Below are 20,441 nucleotides of genomic sequence, written 5' to 3'. Positions count from 1 at the left end.
TTTTTGAGATGGAGTTGCCCAGGCTGGAGTGCTGTGCTATGCTCACTGCAACATCTGCCTCCTGGGTTCTAGCCATTTTTCTGCCTCAGCCTCCCGAGTAGCTGAGATTACAGGTTCCCACCATCAAGGCCAGCTAATTTTTATATTTCTAGTAGAGATGGGGTTTTGCCATGTTGGCCAGGCTGGTCTCGAACTCCTGACCTCAAGTGATTCACCCACTTTGGCCTCCCAAAGTGATGGGATTACAGGCGTGAGCTAGTGCGCCCAGCCTTGTCCAGGCAATTCTAATGAATAATCAGGACGGAGATGTACTTTACAGCGTGTGTGGTCAATAGACGAATATTTGTGCTTAAAACCACGATGTAGAGTATTGGTTTGAAAAAGTGAGGCCTCCAGTTTGTCAGAGAGAAGACTGACATCGTTCAGATTCTGTATGTCATAATCTAATAGGCCTGTAGGTTTATGGGAGTGCAGGATTTACATTTTTTGAAGCTGTAAGAAGTTTGACAAAGCTGGGCATGGTGGTTCACCCCTCTAATCCCAGCACTGTGGGAAGCCAAGGTGCGTGGATCCCTGGAGCCCAGGATTTCAAGACCAGCCTGGGCAACATGGCAAGACTCCATCTCTATACAAAAAACAAAAATTAATTGGGTGTAGTGATGGCGCCTGTAGTCCCAGTTATTCGGGAGGCTGAAGTGGGAAGGTAACTCAAGCCCGGGCAGTGAGTTCAGCTGTGACTGTGCTACTGCACTCCAGCCTGGGCGACAGAGCAAGATCCTGCCTCAAAAAAACAAGAGTTAGACAATTCTGCATAGCTTATTCTCACTTTCACTTTGTATGTCATTTCATTAAACTGAATAAGAAGTTTTAGCTATCTGAAAACATTTCTCAAACTAAGAACTAGAAAGGCAATATAAGGGGCAAGAGAAAGAGCAGATCAGATAAAGCCTGATTTTGTGTATCAACAATTCTTCAGACCAGTCACGGTGGCTCACACCTATAATCCCAGCACTATGGGAGGCTGAGGCAGGTGGATCACTTGAGGTCAGGAGTTCAAGACAAGCCTGGCTAACATGGTGAAACCCCATCTCTATTAAAAATACAAAAATCTGCTGGGTGTGGTGGCACATGTCTGTCCTCCCAGCTATTTGGGAGGCTGAGGTGGGAAAATAGCTTGAACCGGGGAGGCAGAGGTTGCAGTGAGTTGAGATCTTGCCCCACTGCACCCCAGCTGGGCGGATGGAGTGAGACACCCTGTCTCAAAAAACAAAACAAAAAAACAAAAAGAAATTCTTTTTCAATGAATTTATTGTTTAGTGTTCAAGGAATGTTTAGTGACAATTCTTCCCCTCTTAAGAGAAGGGAAATCACTATTCAGGGAACTGAAGAATTGTCATGCCACTTGTACCATTGTAGTTTTCCAGTATCAAGATGAAGGAAGGTGTTTTCATTATAGAATTATAATAGCTATAGCAACAGCTGCCCAGTTATACTGAGCTTGCAGTCAGCCTGCATATTCTGGGGGACCAGGAATCCCATGCTAGTGACTTCTGTTAATCAACATAGCATCTAAAAATAATGAAACTAACCAAGGAGTGCAACGAAGAGAAATCACTGTGTACAAGATGTGCCCCAAGCCTGGAGGAAAAAGTTAATATAAGTAACATAACAGAAAAATCAAGAACAGAGGAGGAGGTGCAAGGTAATGTAAAGTAACAAAATTCTTTTAGCTGAAGGTGGAGAGAGACTTTTACTTTTAATTTCTTTCTACAATTAAGAGAAAGGCCTGACCGGGCGTAGTGGCTCACATCTGTAATCCCAGCACTTTGGGAGGCTGAGGCGGGCAGATCACAAGGTCAAGAGTTCAAGACCAGCCTGGCCAACATGGTGAAACCCTGTTTCTACTAAAATACACAAAAAATTACCCAAGTGTGGTGGTATGCACCTGTAATCCCAACTACTACAGAGGCTGAGGCAGGAGAATCACTTGAACCCAGGAGGCAGAGGTGCAGTGAGCCGAGATCATGCCACTGCACTCCAGCCTGAGCAACAAAAGTGAAACTCTGTCTCAAAAAAAAAAAAAAAAAAAAAACCCAAAAAAACTCAAAAAAACAAAAAACAAAAAGAGAGAGAGAAAGGCCCTAAAGCTTGCCTAAAGGCCTATTAGCATGACTTCCACCAGACCCCTGTTCGTTACATAGCACTGGCTTCAGGAATATACTTGATCTGAGTTCCATTAACCTGAGAGGGCTGAGTGTAATGGATGAGAAGTTTGTTCAGAGCACATTTTAGGATATTATCCATCCTAGTAATCATAGTGTGCATTCTATAATTCTGACTTACGTGCATTGGTTCTCCAAGCCTCCTTTTATTAGGCTGGATTTGAAAAGGAACAGCTGAGTTTCTAGAAGGACTGACATGACACTCACTTAGATATGACCTTTCATAACTATGTGCCCCTAAAGGTGAAGTTCTAGACACTAACATCTCCACCTGTCTTAGACGATCATCTTGCTCGAATGCTGTGGCTCATCCCTGTAATCCCAGAACTTTAGGAGGCCTATGTGGGAGGATTGCTTGAGCCCAGGAGTTTAAGACCAGCCTGAGTAATAAAATGAGACTTCATTGCTACACAAAAATTTAAAACTTAGCTGGGTGTGGTGCTGCACACCTATAGTCCAAGCTACTCGGGAATATACTCACATAGAAACCAGGAATATATAATGCTGTTTTCGGAATTCTCACTACCTGCCCCAAAACTCACAGCTCAGGTCAAAATTACCAATAGGAGATTTTAGCCAGGTGTGGTAGCTCATGCCTATAATCCCAGCACTTTGGGAGACCCGGGTAGGAGGATCTCTTGAACCCAGGAGTTCAAGACCAGTTTGGGCAACATAGCGATACCCTGTCTCTAAAAAAAAAAAAAAGAGAAATAGGCCGGGTGCGGTGGCTCACGCCTGTAATCCCAGCACTTTGGGAGGCCGAGGCGGGCGGATCACGAGGTCAGGAAATCGAGACCATCCTGGCTAACACGGTGAAACCCCATCTCTACTAAAAATACAAAAAAATTAGCTGGGCCTGGTGGCGGCCTGTAGTCCCGGCTACTCAGGCAGGAGAATGGCGTGAACCCGGGAGGCGGAGCTTGCAGTGAGCCGCGATTGCGCACTGCACTTCCAGCCTGGGCAACAGAGGGACTCCTCTCACAAAAAAAACAAAAAAAAGAAGAAAAAAGAAAAGAAAAGAGAGAGAGAGAAATAAATTTATTAAAATTTAAAATTGAAAATAAGAAAAATGTAAAATTACATTTTTTTAAAAAAGGAAATTGCAATTCTTTTGTGTGCAAGTGTCTCATTGTGAGATTACAATATGCTTAAATTGGGGACCCAATGTTATGTTATATGTGTTTTACATCACTTACAGGGCAGTGAATAGAAAAGAACAGGAAACACCAAAGGCAATGCTGGAGCAACACAAATTTTAATAAATTCAGGCAGGCAGTATAGTATGGTCGTTAGAGTGTCGGCTGGTAACAAACCTATTTGTGTTCTAATTCTTGCTAGGCACTTTCTAGCTGGGAGACCTTGGCTAAGGTCCTTTTAAAAGTTTTAAATCCATCCAACAAGTACTTAAGATGGATGTGTCAAAGATATACAAGATGCACAGTAAACAAAGTAGACAGCACTTCTGTCCCAAAAAAGGTCTTTCCATAGTCCAGAAGACAAATTTGAAAAACTGAGGAAGGGCCGGGCGCGGTGGCTCATGCCTGTAATTCCAGCACTTTGGGAAGCCGAGGCGGACGGATCACCTGAGGTCAGGAGTTTGAGACCAGCCTGACAAATATGGTGAAACCCCGTCTCTACTAAAAATACAAAAGTTAGCCAGGCGTGGTGATGCACGCCTTGGAATTGCTTGAACCCGGCAGGCAGAGTTTGCCGAGATCACGTCACTGCACTCCAGCCTGGGCGACAGAGCGAGACTCCGTCTCAAAAAAAAAAAAAAAAAAAAAAAAAAAAAAAAAAAAAAACCAAACCAACCAACAAACAAAAAAACACTGAGGAAGATCTTAACTGTAAAATGCAAATCATACCCACTTCCAAGCCAAGTGTGGATTAAATGAAATAAGCCAACTAAAGAGATTACTCAGCTCAGTGCCTAGTATACAATTAGCGCTCAAAAAGTACTAGCGACCGCTTGGCAAAGCAACACAGACTGAAGTGTGGGTTTCATTTCTCATCATGTGATAGGTGATAAAATGCTCTGAATCAGGTCGGCTCACCTGGCCTCTCCATTCGACCTAAATAACATCTACTTACTTGCGTAAGGGAAGAGCCCTGACCCAGGTCAGCAAGCATTTGTCCTTCGGGTGGCGCCTCTCGCCTTCAGTAACCCGTCACCTCCAGAACCAGGGCGCCAGCTCCGGCCATCCGTGGTCAAGCGGGAGCTCCCATTGGCTAATCGCACTCTGAAACGCACGCCTTTTCCCGGCCCTGGCGCTGCCGTCCAATGTGCGCCTCTCGACTCTGCTCCGCCCCGCCCCCGTCGCCCCGCCTCCCTGTCGTATTTGCGCCATTGGTGGATCTTCCGGAACGTGATGGCGACGCTGCGCATGCGCATTCGCTCCGAGCCCTCCTCCCGGGAGAGGGAGCTCGCGGGTCAGGGCTAGGGAAGGCTGACCCAACTCGGACCGGGTGAAAGGGCGGCGACGGCACTGGGTGGGGCCGAGCTCCAGGGCTAGCTGCTGGGCTGCTAAGGGAACTGTGAGCCGCTCGGAGCCGCGCGCCTCTCGGGCGGGGCGGGGCGGGGCGGGGCCGGCTGAGGGAGTTCGCGCGTGCCCGCGCCGAGCTGCCTGCTCTGGCGGCTTCGCTGCTAGCTCGCGGCGGCGTCGGGCCGGTTTTTCCAGGATGACCGAGCTGAGGCAGAGAGTGGCCCATGAGCCGGATGCGCCACCCGAGGACAAGGTAGCGGCAGCGTCGGGGTGGGTTCGGCCGGGATAGCGGCGCGTCCGGGAGGCCCGCGGGGGACGCGCGCAGAGGGGTCGTCTTGTCCTCTGACCTTTTGTCGCAGCCGACGGCGGACCCGGGCCCGGGTAGCGCGAAGGGTCCTCGGGTGCCCGGCCCTCGCGGCGCGCGCGTCAGGTCTCGGCGGGTCGGGGTCCGGGCTCAGGGTCTGACTGGAGTGGCTCCCCCGCGGCGCAGGAAGGAGCTCGCCAGGAGTGGCGTACGGCCTCCTGCCTCGCTGGGCTGGCTGCGGGGATTCCCTTCTCCCCTAACTCCCTGAGGCCTTCCTGGAGGTGAAGATGTGCAGAGCCTTCTTAGGGAGGCGGCTCCTCTGAGCGCAACTTAGGCTCTCCGTTCCCTTTTACAATATTATTATTTTGGGGGGTGAGGGAATCAGGACAAGGCCATAGCATTTGCCTCCTGGGAGATGTAAGTCCCTTCTTGGGCATGAAATCATCGACTTTGAGCAGAGGTGTTAACGCAGTCAGCCAGCCCGTCATCAGCAGGTGTTGGAGGGCGTCCGCCCGGTTGATGGGTTTCCTGCACCGTGTGGGCTCTGGTGGGTAGGGGAGGAGAGTAGGAAGGAGGCCATCTTGGCAGGGACAGTGGCCCGGGGTGGGGGTGACGGGTGGGGGAGTACACTCCTTTGGGTGAAGTGAAATGTCTGTGTAGGGGAGTTAAGGAAGGTAGGGATTGGTTTTATTACTGTGGAGGTTGAATGGCAGTGTAGGACGTTGTAGCAGTAGTTGTGCTTTCCGAGATAGCAGTGATCAGGAGCCCTGTATTTGGAAAACTGCTCTGGCAGTGATGTGTATGGACTGAGGGAGCCTGGACCAGAATGAGCGAGACTGGTTCACTCAGGGATTGCCCATGAGTGACCTGTAGATGTTTTCTTTGGCCCACATGTTGTCTTAAAAATCAGAAAATTTATCCTAACAATCTAAATTTCTTTCTTGTCTTAGATAACTGGAGGGTCCATCATCACTTTGTCACCCGATAAATGGTTGGCTGGAGCTGAGGATTATGTGTTCCCACCAATCCCTGTTGCCTTACTCACACCTTCCCCTAATGCAGCCTGTAACTTTTTGATGACTGGACGCAATGGACATTAGGGAGACACGAAGAAGGAAGAAAACACAAGATTTGGTGACAGGATGTCAACAGAGCAGTTACACTAGGAGGAATGTTTTGGGTGAAATATAATGAGATTATGGGTTTTTTAAAACAACTTTCATGTTACTGCAGCTGACAGTGGACCATCCAAAGATAACTGTTCCTACTGATTTTTAGAACATATATTTTGTCCAGGCACAGTGCTGCACGCCTGTAATCCTAGCTTCTAGAGAGGCAGAGGCAGGAGGATCGCTTGAGCCCAGGAGTTTGAGACCTTGTCTCAAAAAACAAAAACATTTTGGAGAAAATTTAGGACTGGGGCTGAGGATTTAGCAGTGGCTTGCAGAGACAAGATACTTGGAAGTCTCTAATTTTTCATTTGGCTATCCTGGTTCAGCCTGAAATAATTCTGACTCACCTTTTACTGCTAGTTGATTAGTATGCAGATGTTTGGAGGCTCTGTAGCTCTGTTTAAGGGTGAGATCATACTTGATGTCAGTGGGACTTTGTGGACCTAGAAGGTGTGAGGAGAGAGAGAAGAAAGAAGGCATGATAGCTGGTGGGCCATGTTTTTGAAAAGCTAACTAGGTACAATAATTAGAATGTCAAAAAACAACCTTGGGGTTATGATATGCAACATGAAGATTCTACCCTCCTTCCCGGACTCGTTAGATCCATCCCCCAGAGATAAAGTGCCAGTTGAACCATCTTACTTTCACATCCCGTACTTTAGACAGGGAGGACATGAGGAGCTGTCCAGCTAGAGGTGCACTTACATCACTTACACAGTGACAGAATACCTGGGGTCATGAGGTCCATTCGTGGCATGTTGTTCCCTAAAAGACAGCTGCTGTGCACTGTTTTAAAAGCCTGATGTTCGTTACTGAGAACGAGAAAAATCAGTTCCTCACCCCATCATTCAGAACTTCTGAATTGTCACTGAATTGTCATGTATGGGATTTTTTTCTTTTCTTTTTTTTTTTTTTAGACAGAGTCTCTCTCTGTCGCCCAGGCTGGAGTGCAGTGGCACAATCTCCCAGAACCTCTAACTTCTGAAACAAAATCTCCTGAAGTGCCAACTCAATCATAAATTTTAAGATGCCAATCTTTCAGACCACATCTCATCCTTTGCTTTCCTAAGCTCCATCAGAAAAATATGGTTGGGTAGGAAGAGGATCATTCCCAAAGCCTAAACTCCAAGTTTCTTAGTTTGGCAACTATACTGTGCTTTGGGACTTTAAAATTATAAGCACAGTTCCCAGAGGAGAACATTTCCTTTATTAGCAATTGGCTTTGAAAATTCCATTCCCAGATGCTAAATATAACAAAATACCTTCTGACTTTTATAAATAAACATTCTCCAGACTATTTTGATACTAATGATTTTCTATTTACAAGACAGTTTTGCCACAGCAGTTAAGCAACTGTAACATTTTGAGGAATCTTTCAAGTTTATTCCAGAGCTTTTTTTTTTTTTGAGATGGAGTCTTGCTCTTTCACCCAGGCTGGAGTGCAGTGGCGCCATCTCGGCTCACTGCAAGCTCCGCCTCCCGGGTTCACGCCATTCTCCTGCCTCAGCCTCCTAAGTAACTGGTACTACAGGCGTCCGCCACCACGCCTGGTTAATTTTTTGTATTTTTAGTGGAGACAGGGTTTCACCATGTTAGCCAGGATGGTCTTGATCTCCTGACCTCGTGATCCACCTGCCTCGGCCTCCCAAAGTGCTAGGATTACAGGCATGAGCCACTGCGTCCAGCCTCCAGAGCTTTTTTTTTTTCCTTTTCTTTTGAGACAGAGTTTCGCTCTTGTTGCCCAGGCTGGATGGAGTGCAATGGTGCAATCTCAGCTCACTGCAACCTCCGCCTCCCGGGTTCAAGCGATTCTCCTGCCTCAGGCTCCTGAGTAGCTGGGATTACAGGCATGCATCACCATGACCGGCTAATTTTGTATTTTTAGTAGAGGTGGGGTTTCTCCATGTTGGTCAGGCTGGTCTCAAACTCCTGACCTCAGGTGATCTGCCTACCGTGGCCTCCCAAAGTGCTGGGATTACAGGCATGAGCCACCACACCCGGCCTATTCCAGAGCTTTTAAAGCACTGACTTGAAAATTGTTCACTGGATTCTTTTATGAAATTAAGAAGTTCTTGTTTCATAATGCATTTCCTTAAAAAGACAACTCTGTTTTATTATTTCTAATTTCCTCGGGTTCTAACACAAGAATATTGGCAAAGCCAAAGTCATAGACGTAAGTGTTTCCCAAACTATGAAACAGAATAAATTAGGATTTTTTAAAAGTTTACTATGGGCTGGGCACAGTGGCTCACACCTGTAATCCCAGCACTTTGGGAGGCCAAGGCAGGTGGATCACCTGAGGTCAGGAGTTCGAGACCAACCTGGCCAACATGGTGAAACCTCATCTCTACTAAAAACACAAAAAAATTAGCTGGGTGTGGTGGCAGACACCTGTAATCCCAGGTAGTGGGAAAGCTAAGGCAGGAGAATTGCTTGAACCTGGGAGGCGGAGGTTGCAGTAAGCTGAGATTGTGCCATTGCACTCCAGCCTGGGCAACAAGAGTGAAACTCTGTCTCAAAAAACAAAAAAAACAAACAAAAGTTTACTATATACATTCAAAGACAAATAATAGATTTCGCAGTTGTTAAAATGTTCCTTTATTAAAAATCCTATACATGGCCAGGCGTGGTAGCTCATGCCTGTAATCCCAGCATTTTGGGAGGCTGAGACAGGCGGATCACAAAGTCAGGAGTTCAACACCAGCCTGGCCGATATAGTGAAACCCCGTCTCTACTAAAAATACAAAACAAAACAAAAAAAGACCAGGTGCAGTGGCTTACGCCTATAATCCCAGCACTTTGGGAGGCCGAGGCAGGAGGATCACCTGAGGTTGGGAGTTTGAGACCAGCCTGACCAACATTGAGAAAACCTGTCTCTACTAAAAATACAAAATTAGCTGGGTATGGTAGCACATGCCTGTAGTCCCAGCCACTCGGCTGATGCAGGAGAACTGCTTGAATCCGGGAGGTAGAGGTTACGATGAGCCATGATCGTGCCATTGCACTCCAGCCTGGGCAGAAGAGCGAAACTCCCTCTCAAAAAAAAAAAAAAAAAAAAATTAGCTGAGTATGGTGGCAGGCACCTGTGGTCCCCAGCTACTTGGGAGGCTGAGGCAGGAGAATGGTGTGAACCTGGGAGGCAGAGCTTGCAGTGAGCTGAGATCGCGCCACTGCACTCCAGCCTGGTGGACAGAGCGAGACTCCGTCTCAATTAAAAAAAAAAAAAAAGAAAGGGGAGTTTACATTTTAACTGAAGATAATGTGTAAGAGCAGGGGCTTGAGTCGGTTACATCTACCTTGAGCCTGGGCTCTGCCACATAGAAGCTGTGTAACTCTGAGCAGATCACTGAAGTTGTGGCAGCCTCAGTTTGTTCATCATTAAAATGGGGGTCATAAAATTGTATGTGCTTCACAAGATATTCATGTGGATTAAATGTGTGTATGGGCTGCCAGCAGAGCTTATCACATTGTAATATATTAGCTATGTTGCTACTGATTAAAATAGATTTTTATAGAAAAAACTTTAATATTCATCTTACACTCGTGAAAGGTGATGAAATCTTCAAGTTATACATATTTGTAGAAACTATTCATATTCATTACCTTTTAAGGAAGGTTTTATAGAAAGGACTTAGCCTTCCATGACCTATCTTTTTGGTTTATTTTCTTGAGGAATTTTTCAGTACTCCGAATACAAGGTTTAACTGTAGAAGGACCACTGAATGTTGTATGCAATTATCTTTTTATAATTAAAAAATGGTTTTCAATAGACTTTGAGATTGAACTACTCAAATAAAATATTAAAGAACTATAACTACTTCAGGTGTAAGAGAAATGCTTAATTTTTTTCAAGAAAATTTTTTTATGTTGAGAAGTAATTTGGGAATTAAAATATCAGTAAACTTTTTTTTTTTTTTTTTGAGACAGAGTCTTGCTGTGTCACCCAGGCTGGAGTGCAGTGGCCAGATCTCAGCTCACTGCAAGCTCCGCCTCCCGGGTTTACGCCATTCTCCTGCCTCAGCCTCCCAAGTAGCTGGGACTACAGGTGCCCCCCACCTCGCCCAGCTAGTTTTTTTGTATTTCTTACTAGAGACGGGGTTTTACCGTGTTAGCTAGGATGGTCTCGATCTCCTGACCTCGTGATCCGCCCGTCTCGGCCTCCCAAAGTGCTGGGATTACAGACTTGAGCCGCCGCGCCTGGCCTATAAACCTTAACTATGATTCCCAGGCTTAACACGGAGAGGAGGTGAAAGATTGTTTTGTTATATAACCCAGTATTTTATGTTTCTTATTTTCAAACAGTATGACCCTTATTTAAAAAACTCAATTACTTCACGATTTTTGACTAAGTTTTTCCAAAATTCTGTTTTAAAAAATGTTTTGTGTTTGCCCAAGTTAATATGGTATTTCATTAGAAGAATCTTTATTGGCCAGGCGCGGTGGCTCACGCCTGTAATTCCAGCACTTTGGGAGGCCGAGGCGGGTGAATCACGAGGTCAGGAGATTGAGACCATCCTGGCTAACACGGCGAAACCCCTTCTCTACTAAAAATACAAAAAAAAAAATTAGCTGGGTGTGGTGGCGCCTGTAATTCCAGCCTCTCAGGAGAATGGCATGACCCTGGGAGGCGGAGCTTGCAGTGAGCCGAGATCACGCCACTGCACTCCAGCCTGGGGGACAAAGCGAGACTTCATCTCAAAAAAAAAAAAAAGAATTTTATCATCTTTTAAAAATGTTAAATTGCTCTCCTTGGATGTTAGGACTAGAAGGGACTTTAGAGGTGTTTTTTATTTTTAGGGATAGGGTCTCACCTTGTTGCCCAGGCTAGAGTGTAGAGTGGCACAGTCATAGCTCACTACAGCTTTAAACTCCTGAGCTCAAGCCATCCTCCTGCCTCAGTCTCCTGAGTAGCTCAGGACTATAGGCCCGAGCCATGTCACCCGGCTTGAGGCAGTTATTTTATAGAAGAGGATGCCGCAGCTCAGAGAGTTTTAAGTTATTAGCTCAAGATGACATAGTTGGTTAGATACAGAGTGCTTCATATTATGAAGAGTTTCTATTTATTTATTTTTTGAGACGAAGTTTCGCTGTTGTTGCCCAGGCTGGAGTGTAATGGCGTAATCTCAGCTCACCACAACCTCTGCCTCCTTGGTTCAAGCAATTCTCCTGCCTCAGCCTCCCAAGTAACTGGGATTACGGGCATGCGCCACTACGCCCAGCTGATTTTGTATTTTTGGTAGAGATGAGGTTTCTCCGTGTTGGTCAGGCTGGTCTTGAACTCCTTACCTCAGGTGATCCTCCCGCCTCGGCCTCCCAAAGTGCTAGGATTACAGGCCTGAACCGCCGCGCCCGGCCTTTGAAGGTCTAATTCCCGGTTGTTGTTTTTTATTTTTTTCTCATAGAATTAATTTACAGACTTTAAAAGCTTCTGTAGTGATTAACGTTGGTAGATATGATATCCAAATATTACCTATTTTTCTTATTTGGCTACAAAATCAGAAAAATACTATATAAATCTTTCAAAATGTTAAATGTTTAAAAGTAAGGTCTCAGAGAGTAAATGTGGAGACTCTGTGAAGAAAAAATATATTTTTTTTGTAGAGAAAGTTGATTAGGTTCAGTTTTCCTGGTTATTGGATGACTGTGATTTAGACATTTGTAAGCACTTTCCTGGGAGTGGCCACTCTGGTATCCTTGAAAGTCACTCCTAGCACAGTGCTTGAAGACCACAAGGCGCCTCACCCAGGCAGCGGGTGAGGCTGCTTGGAAGAAATGCTTTCCAGTTAATGACTGTTAGTATGAGAACCATTTGTTCTAGTAAGAAGCAGTCATTCGGTATTCAACACTTCTCTTTAGAACATTCACTGACTCCAGGGTCTGCTATGGACAGTGTCTGTATTTCTGCGAGGGGCTGGTATTATCAGTGTTCATAAGGATATTATTGAGAATTTTATGCCTGTTTTGACTCCACATAATCAATTTTTTCCTTACTGATTTAAAGAAATAATACAATCTTTTTTAAATCAATAATATTTAATAGTTTTATTTTTATTTATTTATTTTTTGAGATGGAGTTTCTCTCTTGTTGCTCAGGCTGGAGTCCAATGGCTTGGATCTCTGCTCACTGCAACCTCTGCCTCCCGAATTCAAGTGATTCTCCTGCGTCAGCCTCCCAAGTAGCTGGGATTATAGGCGCCCACCACCACGCCCAGCTAATTTTTATATTTTTAGTAGAGATGGGGTTTCACCATGTTGGCCAGGCTGGTCTCGAATTCCTGACTTCAGGTCATCTGCCTGCCTTGGCCTTCTAAAGTGCTGGGATTACATGTGTGAGCCACTGTACCCAGCCGACGGCATTTTTAAATTGGTAAGGTAGAAAGTGATCATGAGAGTCTTAACAGCTGATGGATATGGGAACATAATACTTGATAAAATCATTCAGAATATGTTTGACAAACAAGAAGGTTGTATAAAACCTTCACTGCCCTACTAATGTAAAGCATTTCCCCTCCCTCACTTTATTCTCAAACTTACAACTGCCAGAAATTATATAATCTTGAATATATTTGAGAAACTTTTTAAAATGAATCTTGTCACTAATTTCTTTATGTATAAATATATAAAATATATATACAAATATATATTTATTTTATAATAGAGACAGGGTCTTAAAATGTTGTCCAGACTGGTCTTGAACTCCTGGGTTCAAGCGATCTTCTCGCCTCGGCTTCTCAAAGGGCTGGTACAGCGTGAGTGAGCCACTGTGCCTGGCCATTGTAACTAATTTCACAGGGCAGTTAACCGTCCTTTAAACTGTTTGAAAACATTTGAGTGTTACTGTTTCTGGTTTTCACACTTTTCTATCTTTTCTAGGATCCACATAGGTGGAGGGCATTCCTCTCTACAGTTTGTTAACCTACATTCTGTGGTGTTAAGGTCTCCCAGGCCTTCTGTACTGGCACTAGAGGCTGCTGGGGGTGAAAAAGTACAGCTGTTTGTGTGTCATACTGCCTCTGGTTCAGAAAGGGACAGACACTGACTCTTCACTATTAATTTTGCCAAAGTCTCCTTGAAAGAATGCTAATTTGTTCCTGGCATTGGGCAGGGCTCCTGCCTTCCAAATCTTGTCATGTGGTGGTTACTTGATTGGGGTAATAGTGAGGCACCCCCTCCCTACCCCCACGCATGGTCCCCACCAGGCAGCTTCCTATGCCAGTCACTGATCTTTGTTCTCATGTTGTTTGCCCCAACAGTAGGGATGGCATTGAGCCCACTAAGTTGAGTGACCTTTTGAAGAAAGTTAAACTTTATGATGTTATTTTGAGTAGGCAATGTGTGGTTCAGAATTTTTAGGGAGCAAAGGGTACTCTGTGAAGGTTTCCTTTCTCCCACCTGCCTCTCCCCAGGGACAGCCTCATGCCACACTGTGGTTCTCATGAGCACTGCTGTCTGTGTGGAAGGACCTGACCTGTCCTACCAAAGTCAGACATCTTTTTGATTTGTTGCCTTCGGCAGAAGCTCCTTTGAATTAAGGTCACCATAGGGCCAGCTTGGGACTTCTCTGTGAAGACTTTGCTGAGGTTTTGAGAGTTCTTGGGACTTGGGATTTACGGGCAACACTCTCTGTCTCTGGGTCTCTGATGTGGAGAGGATGTCTGCCGTTGACGCCGAAGCCCTGAGTGGACAGCTCTCAGAGTTGTGTCTCCACAGTCCATGCCCGGCTAGTCCTGTGGTTTCAGTAGTCTACAGGACATTCCTAGGTGCATGCCCTTCAGTCCACACAAACTGACTTTGTCTCAAATCTGAATTCTCTCATTCTACTCTTACCACCCTCCTTCAGTTTCTTTTTTCTGTGATAAAATCACAGATGACTCAGTTACTCAGGTTTGAAATCTCCTATGCCTTTGTTTGAATCTGCGGGATGCAGATTCGAACCAGGTGTGACTTGGAATCCTTATCTGTTTGTTGTTTGTTGTTTGTTGTCTGATTGTTGCTTTTGGAGATTTCATCATTTCAGGACTGCAGTATTGTAAATGCCTGCAGTATCCTTCTAAATCCGAGTTCCTTACCTCTCCTGGAATCCTTATCTGTCTTTTGCTCTTTCAGATTTCCCAGATTTCAGGATTTATTGCTTGTCTTATTGTAAACCCTGTGAATTGAGCTCCCTCCTGTTAGGATTTGCTCTAGGTCCCTCCTAATCCATCTGTCCTTTGTCTCTTCCAGGAGTTCTGAAACTACTCTAATAATTATTGGGGGGTGGGGTGGAATGGTAGAATTCTGGCTCTTTTTTGTAATACTTAAACTTTAAGATCCTTTGTAGCCTTCTGTCCCTCTGTTTCCTTCCAATTCTTATTTTAGGTTCAGGGAGTACATGTGCAGGTTTGGTACATGGGCAGATTGCATGTTGCTGAGGTTTGGTGTACAAATGATTTTGTCACCTAGGTAGTGAGCGTAGTACTAGATGGATAGTTTTTCAATCCTCACCAGCCTCCCACTCTCCACCTTCAAGCCCTGGTGTTTGTTGTTCCCCTCTTTGTGTCCATGTGTAGCTCCCAGTTGACTCTACAAGTGAGAACATGCAGTATTTGGTTTTCTCTTCCTGCATTAATTTGCTTAGGATAATGACCCCTAGCTGCATCCATGTTGCCGCAAAGGACATGATTTTATTCTTTTTTATATAGCTTTCTCTCTTAACTGGCCTTTCTCCCTGCTGGGTGCCTCTGTGTCATGGATCTTGATTCTTGCTCTTTCCTACCCCTGAAATGTGTTCTTTCTGTCACCCTCCCTCATTTCTACCTATTTTTCTACCTTTTTTTTTTTTTTTTTTTGAGATAGAGTCTCGCTCTGTCACCCAGGCTGGAGTGCAATGGCGTGATCTTGGCTCACTGCAGCCTCCACCTCCCGGGTTCAAGCAGTTCTCCTGCCTCAGCCTCCCTAATAGCTGAGACTACAGGTGTATGCTACCACGCTTGGCTAATTTTTGTATTTTTAGTAGAGATGGGGTTTCACCATGTTGGCCAGGCTGGTGTCGAATGCCTGACCTCAAGTGTTCTGCCTGCCTTGGCCACCCAAAGTGCTGGGATTATAGACGTGAGCCACTGCGCCTGACCTTTCTACCTATTTAAGTCTTATTTTTTCAAAATGTGTCTCAGAGCATCTCTGGCTAGAAGTGATGTAAGCATGTATTATTAAAAATTACAGAAGTAGGTCTCTACAAAAATATTTTTAAAAATTTGCTGGGCGTGGTGGTGCGCGCCTGCATTCTGAGTTACCATGTGAGGCTGGGGCAGGAGGATCAGTTGAGCCCAGGAGTTTGAGGCTGCACTGTAGCCCACTACACTATAACTTGGGCAACAGAGCAAGACAATGTCTCAAAAAATACACATGTGCCCTAAATATTGCTCAAGTTTTAAAATATTTTAACCCAGCATTAAAAAAAATTTTTAGTTGACGTATATTTATGGGATGCAGAGTGATAGTTGCATACATGTGTTCAGTGTATAATAATTAAATCAGGGTAATTAGCATATCCATAACCTCAAACATTTGTCATTTCTTTCTTTCTTTCTTTTTTTTTTTGAGGCAGAGTCTCTCTCTGTCACCCAGACTGGAGTGCAGTGGCACGATTTCAGCTCACTGCAAGCTCCGACTCCTGGGTTCACGCCATTCTCCTGCCTCAGTCTCGCGAGTAACTGGGACTACAGGTGCCTGCCACCGCACTCGGCTAATTTTTATATTTTTAGTAGAGATGGGTTTTCACCATGTTAGCCAGGATGGTTTTGATCTCCTGACCTTGTGATCTGCCCGCCTCAGCCTCCGGAAGTGCTGGGATTACAGGTGTGAGCCACCGCACCCGGCCACATTTATCATTTCTTTAAATTTTTTTTTTTTTTTTTGTAGAAACAGGATCGTGCTATGTTGCCCAGGCTGGTCTCGAACTCCAGGCCTCAAGTGATCCTCTTGCCTCAGCCTCCTAAAGTGCTGGGATTACACATTAGCCACCACGCCCAGCCTCGAGTTGATTTTTGTATATGGAGAGAGATAGGGTAGGGTTTTAGTTTCACTCTTTGGCATATAGATATCCAGTTTTCACAGCACCATTTATTGAAGAGGCTGTCCTTTTCCCAATGTGTGTTCTTGGCTCCTTTGTGGAAAATCAGTTCGCTGTAAATGCATAGATTTATTTCCGAGTTCTCAATTCTGTTCTGTTGGTCTGTGTGTCTGTTTTAATTTAATTTGTTAATTAATTTTATTTATTTTTGAGCCAGAGTTTTGCTCTTGTCACCCAGGCTGGAGTGCAATGGTGCCATTTTGGCTCACTGCAACCTCCGCCCTCCGGATTCAAGCCATTCTCCTGCCTCAGCCTCCCAAGTAACTGGGATTACAGGCATGCACCACCATGCCCAACAAATTTTTGTATTTTTAGTAGAGACAGCGTTTCACCACGTTGGCCAGGCTGGTGTCAAACACCTGACCTCAGGTGATCCACCTGCCTCGGCCTCCCAAAATGCTGGGATTACCTGGGAGGCTGAGGCAGGAGAATCGCTTGAATCAGGGAGGTGGAGGTTGCAGTGAGCCACGATCGCACCACTGCACTGCAGTATGGTTAAAACGACCATACCACCTAAAACAAGGTACAGATTCGCAGATATTTTTTAAATCCTGAAATCTGTATGGGATCACAAAAGATCCCAAATAGCCAAAGTGATCCCAAGCAAAAAGAACAAAGCTGGAGACATCACACTACCTGATTTCAAAATGTACTATGAAGCTATTGCAACCGAAACAACATGGTATTGGTATAAAAACAGACACACGGGCTGGGCGTGGTGGCTCACACCTGTAATCCCAACACTTCGGGAGGCCAAGGTGGGTGGATCACTTGAGGCCAGGAGTTCAAAATCAGCCTGGCCAAAATGGTGAAACCTCATCTCTGCTTAAAATACAAAAATTAGCCGGGTGTGGTGGCCTATACCTGTAATCCCAGCTACTTGGTTGGCTGAGGCAGAATTGTTAGAACCTGGGAGGTGGAGGCTGCAGTGAGCCGAGATCATGCCATAGCACTACAGCCTGGGCAACAGAGCCAAGACTCTGTATCAAAAACAAACAAAAAAAGAAATGCTACTAATTTTGTATGTTGTTTTGTGTCCTACAACTTTACGGAATTATTTTATTAGTTCCAAGAGTTTTTTGATGGTTTTTGGTTTTTCTGTATGTAAGACCATGCCGTCTGCAAAGTGGGAGAGTCTGACTTCCTCCTTTCTAATTTGGATGCTCTTCATTTGTTTCTCTTGCTTCATTGCTCTGGCTATGATTTCCAGTACTATGTTGAATCAGATTGGTGAAAGTGGACATCCTTGTCTTCTAGTGCTGAGAGGAAGGCTTTCAGCTTTTGCCTATTCGGTATGATGTTAGCTGTGGATTTGTCATATATGGGCTTTATTATGTTGAGGTATGTTCCTTCTATACTTAATTTGTTGAGAGTTTTTATTGTGAACCATTGTTAAGTGCTCTTTCAGCATCAATTTTTTTTTTTTTTTTTTAGATGGAGTCTCGCTCTGTCACCCAGGCTGGAGTGCAGTGGTGCTATCCCAGCTTGCTGCAACCTCCACCTCCTGGGTTCAAGCAATTCTCCCTGCCTCAGCCTCCCAAGTAGCTGGGATTACAGGCGCCCGCCACCATGTCCAGCTAATTTTTGTATTTTGTAGTAGAGACGGGTTTTTGCCATGTTGGCCAGGCTGGTCTTGAACTCCTGACCTCAGGTGATCTGCCCACCTTGGACTCCCAAAGTGCTGGGATTACAGGCATGAACCACTGCACCCGGCCAGCATCAACTGAAATGATCATATGGTTTTTGTCCTTCATTCTGTTGATATAGCATCATTTTTAGTGATGTGCCATTTCATTTTGTGACTGTATCTCAACTTATTGAACCAATCAGGCATTTAAGTTGTTTTAAGGTTTTTGCTATTGTAAGTAATGCTACAGGAAATAACCCTTGTTAAAGCAAAAACCTTTCTGCACATGTATGGTATTCTTAGATAAGTTCCTTTGTTTGGAACTGCTAACTCAAAGGGATGTACTTTGTTTAGGTTTTGATACAATTAATATATTCTCTTCTGCAGTAAATTTGTAGCCACTCTAACTGTATGAATGCCTGTCTTTGTGGTCTCTCCTCCCTGCAGAGTAATACTGAGTATTCACTTGTTTCTTGATTTTAGGAGAGGCATTTTAGCCTGCTGATTACAATCATAAGCTCAGGAGTTGGACTCCTTGATTTATAGCCTAGTTCCATCATTAACTTGTGTCAGTTTTGTCATCTGAACAATAGGGCTGAGAATAGTATCAACCTTATAGGGTTGTTCCAAGGCATTATCATTTCTTTCCTTTAAAATTGTACCTTAGAGCTCAAGTAGTTGATTAGGGAGAGTTTCTCTTCATAGAATAAATGATGAAGTGATGTAATTAAAATACTTAAAATTTCCAATCCCCAGTGAATTAATAGAATGAAGCAGTAATCATCAATGCTCCTACCATCACAGAGACAACCAACCAAATACTATGTACCTCCTGATGGAGAAATCTTGCCATAAAATCATATTTGAACTTGATCAAGACTCTAGTTCTAAGTGCTGGTTTATAGGAAATTAAAGAGACAGAAGAACACATGGACCTGGTTGCTTTAGTTAAATAAGTGTGTGTGTAAATTTCTTTGGGTGTGTGTAAATTTCTTTTTCCATGTCTGTGATTTCCTGGCTTATAATTCTCAAAGCCCTCATTAAAATCTCTTGTTATAACTTTGGGGCACTTGGAAACTCAGAAGCAGGCCTCAGAAAATAGAATCTCCCTCTCTGACCATCTCCTCCTCCCCTTTCACCTGCTCCTTTCTCTCCCCAAGGCAGGAATCTTCCCCTGCCTTTCTATCTTGGAGCTGGCCATAAAAAATTATCTGGCTTTCCTTGTTTGATTGTTATAAGACCTCATTTCAAAACCCTGTAGCCTGGAGGAAAGACTGTTGCACAGGGAGGCTAAGGAGAATCTGAACAGACAGGCCTTGCTGGGTTTCCCCACTTAGTCTGTTAGTATTAGATAGTATCCTTTTTGTTCAGTCACATTTCTGCATGGTTGTCCATGCAACGTGTGCATCTAATGAAGTCTCTATACAAGGCTTTAGAGGACAGGGTTCAGGGAGCTCCTGAGTAGCTAAACATGTGGAGGCTTACAGGAAGGTAAACACATGCTGGGAGGGTGGTGTACCCCAACTCCACTGGGACAGAAGCTCTCACACTAGAGACTCTGAAGCTCTTGCAGTGGGGACTCTTCCAGATCTCTCCCTATATATCTGTTCACCTGGCTGTATATTTGTATCCTTTAAAGTGTCCTTTGTAACAAACTGGTAAATGTAAGTAAGTGTTTTACTCAGTTCTGTGAGCGATTCTAGCAAATTAGTCAAACTCAAAGGTGGTGGTGGGGGCGGGAATGATGGGGACTCCAGCTTGAAGCTGGTAGATCAGAAGTTCTTGAGCCTCAGATTTGCAACTGATGGGAAAGAGGGGGTGGTCTTGTGGGACTGAGTTCTTAACCTCTGGTTTCTGAAGCTATCTCCAGGCAAATAGTGGCTGAAGTGAATTGAATTGTAGGGCACCCAGCTAGTGTCCGCTGCAGAATTGATTGCTTGTCGGGTGTGTGGGGAGACATCCCCAAACATTTGGTCACAGAGCCTTCTGTGATTGTTGTTACAGTGTGAGAACAGAGGGAAAAAAAACAGTTTGAGTTTTACCACTTTCACACACTACTCTCTCTGATTTAAAAAAACATGGAAGAGAGGGGAGAGATAGAGATAGATATGAAAGGTAAAACCTATAGATTAAAAGACTTTAGGTGCTGGATGTGTTCACTTGTGCCTGTAATTCCAGCGCTCTACAGGCTGAGGTGGGAGGATGGCTTGAGGCCAGGAGTTCCAGTCTAGCCTGAGCAATAGAGTGAGACCCTATCGCCTAAATAAAAGATTTAAGGCTGGGTGCGGTGGCTCACATCTGTAATCCCAGCACTTTGGAAGGCTGAGGCAGGCAGATCAGTTGAGGTCAGGAGTTTGAGACCACCCTGGCCAGCATGGTAAAACCTCATCTCTACTAAAAATAGAAAAATTAGCCAGGCACGGTGGCATATGCTTGTAATCCCAGCTACTCGGGAGGCTGAGGCAGGATAATCGCCTGAACCCAGGAGGTGGAGGTTGCAGTGAGCCAAGATCACGCCACTG

General features: G+C 44.8%; 1 protein-coding gene across 1 annotated transcript in view; it reads left to right on the top strand.

The window, feature by feature from the left end:
* Positions 1 to 4,559: 4,559 nt before the first annotated feature.
* CDS2 (CDP-diacylglycerol synthase 2) overlaps positions 4,560 to 20,441 on the top strand; it is a 74,607-nt gene continuing 58,725 nt past the window's right edge. The window contains exon 1 of the mRNA XM_017877916.1: positions 4,560 to 4,958. Coding sequence (XP_017733405.1) covers positions 4,902 to 4,958 — 57 coding nt within the window. The 5' untranslated portion in view covers positions 4,560 to 4,901. The remainder of the gene's footprint in view (positions 4,959 to 20,441) is intronic.

Source organism: Rhinopithecus bieti, unplaced genomic scaffold (genome assembly GCF_001698545.2).
Source record: "Rhinopithecus bieti isolate Rb0 unplaced genomic scaffold, ASM169854v2 scaffold_65, whole genome shotgun sequence".
Taxonomy (NCBI): Eukaryota; Metazoa; Chordata; class Mammalia; order Primates; family Cercopithecidae; genus Rhinopithecus; species Rhinopithecus bieti.
Note: the sequence above shows the minus strand (reverse complement) of the source record. Positions and strands in the feature narration are given on the sequence as shown.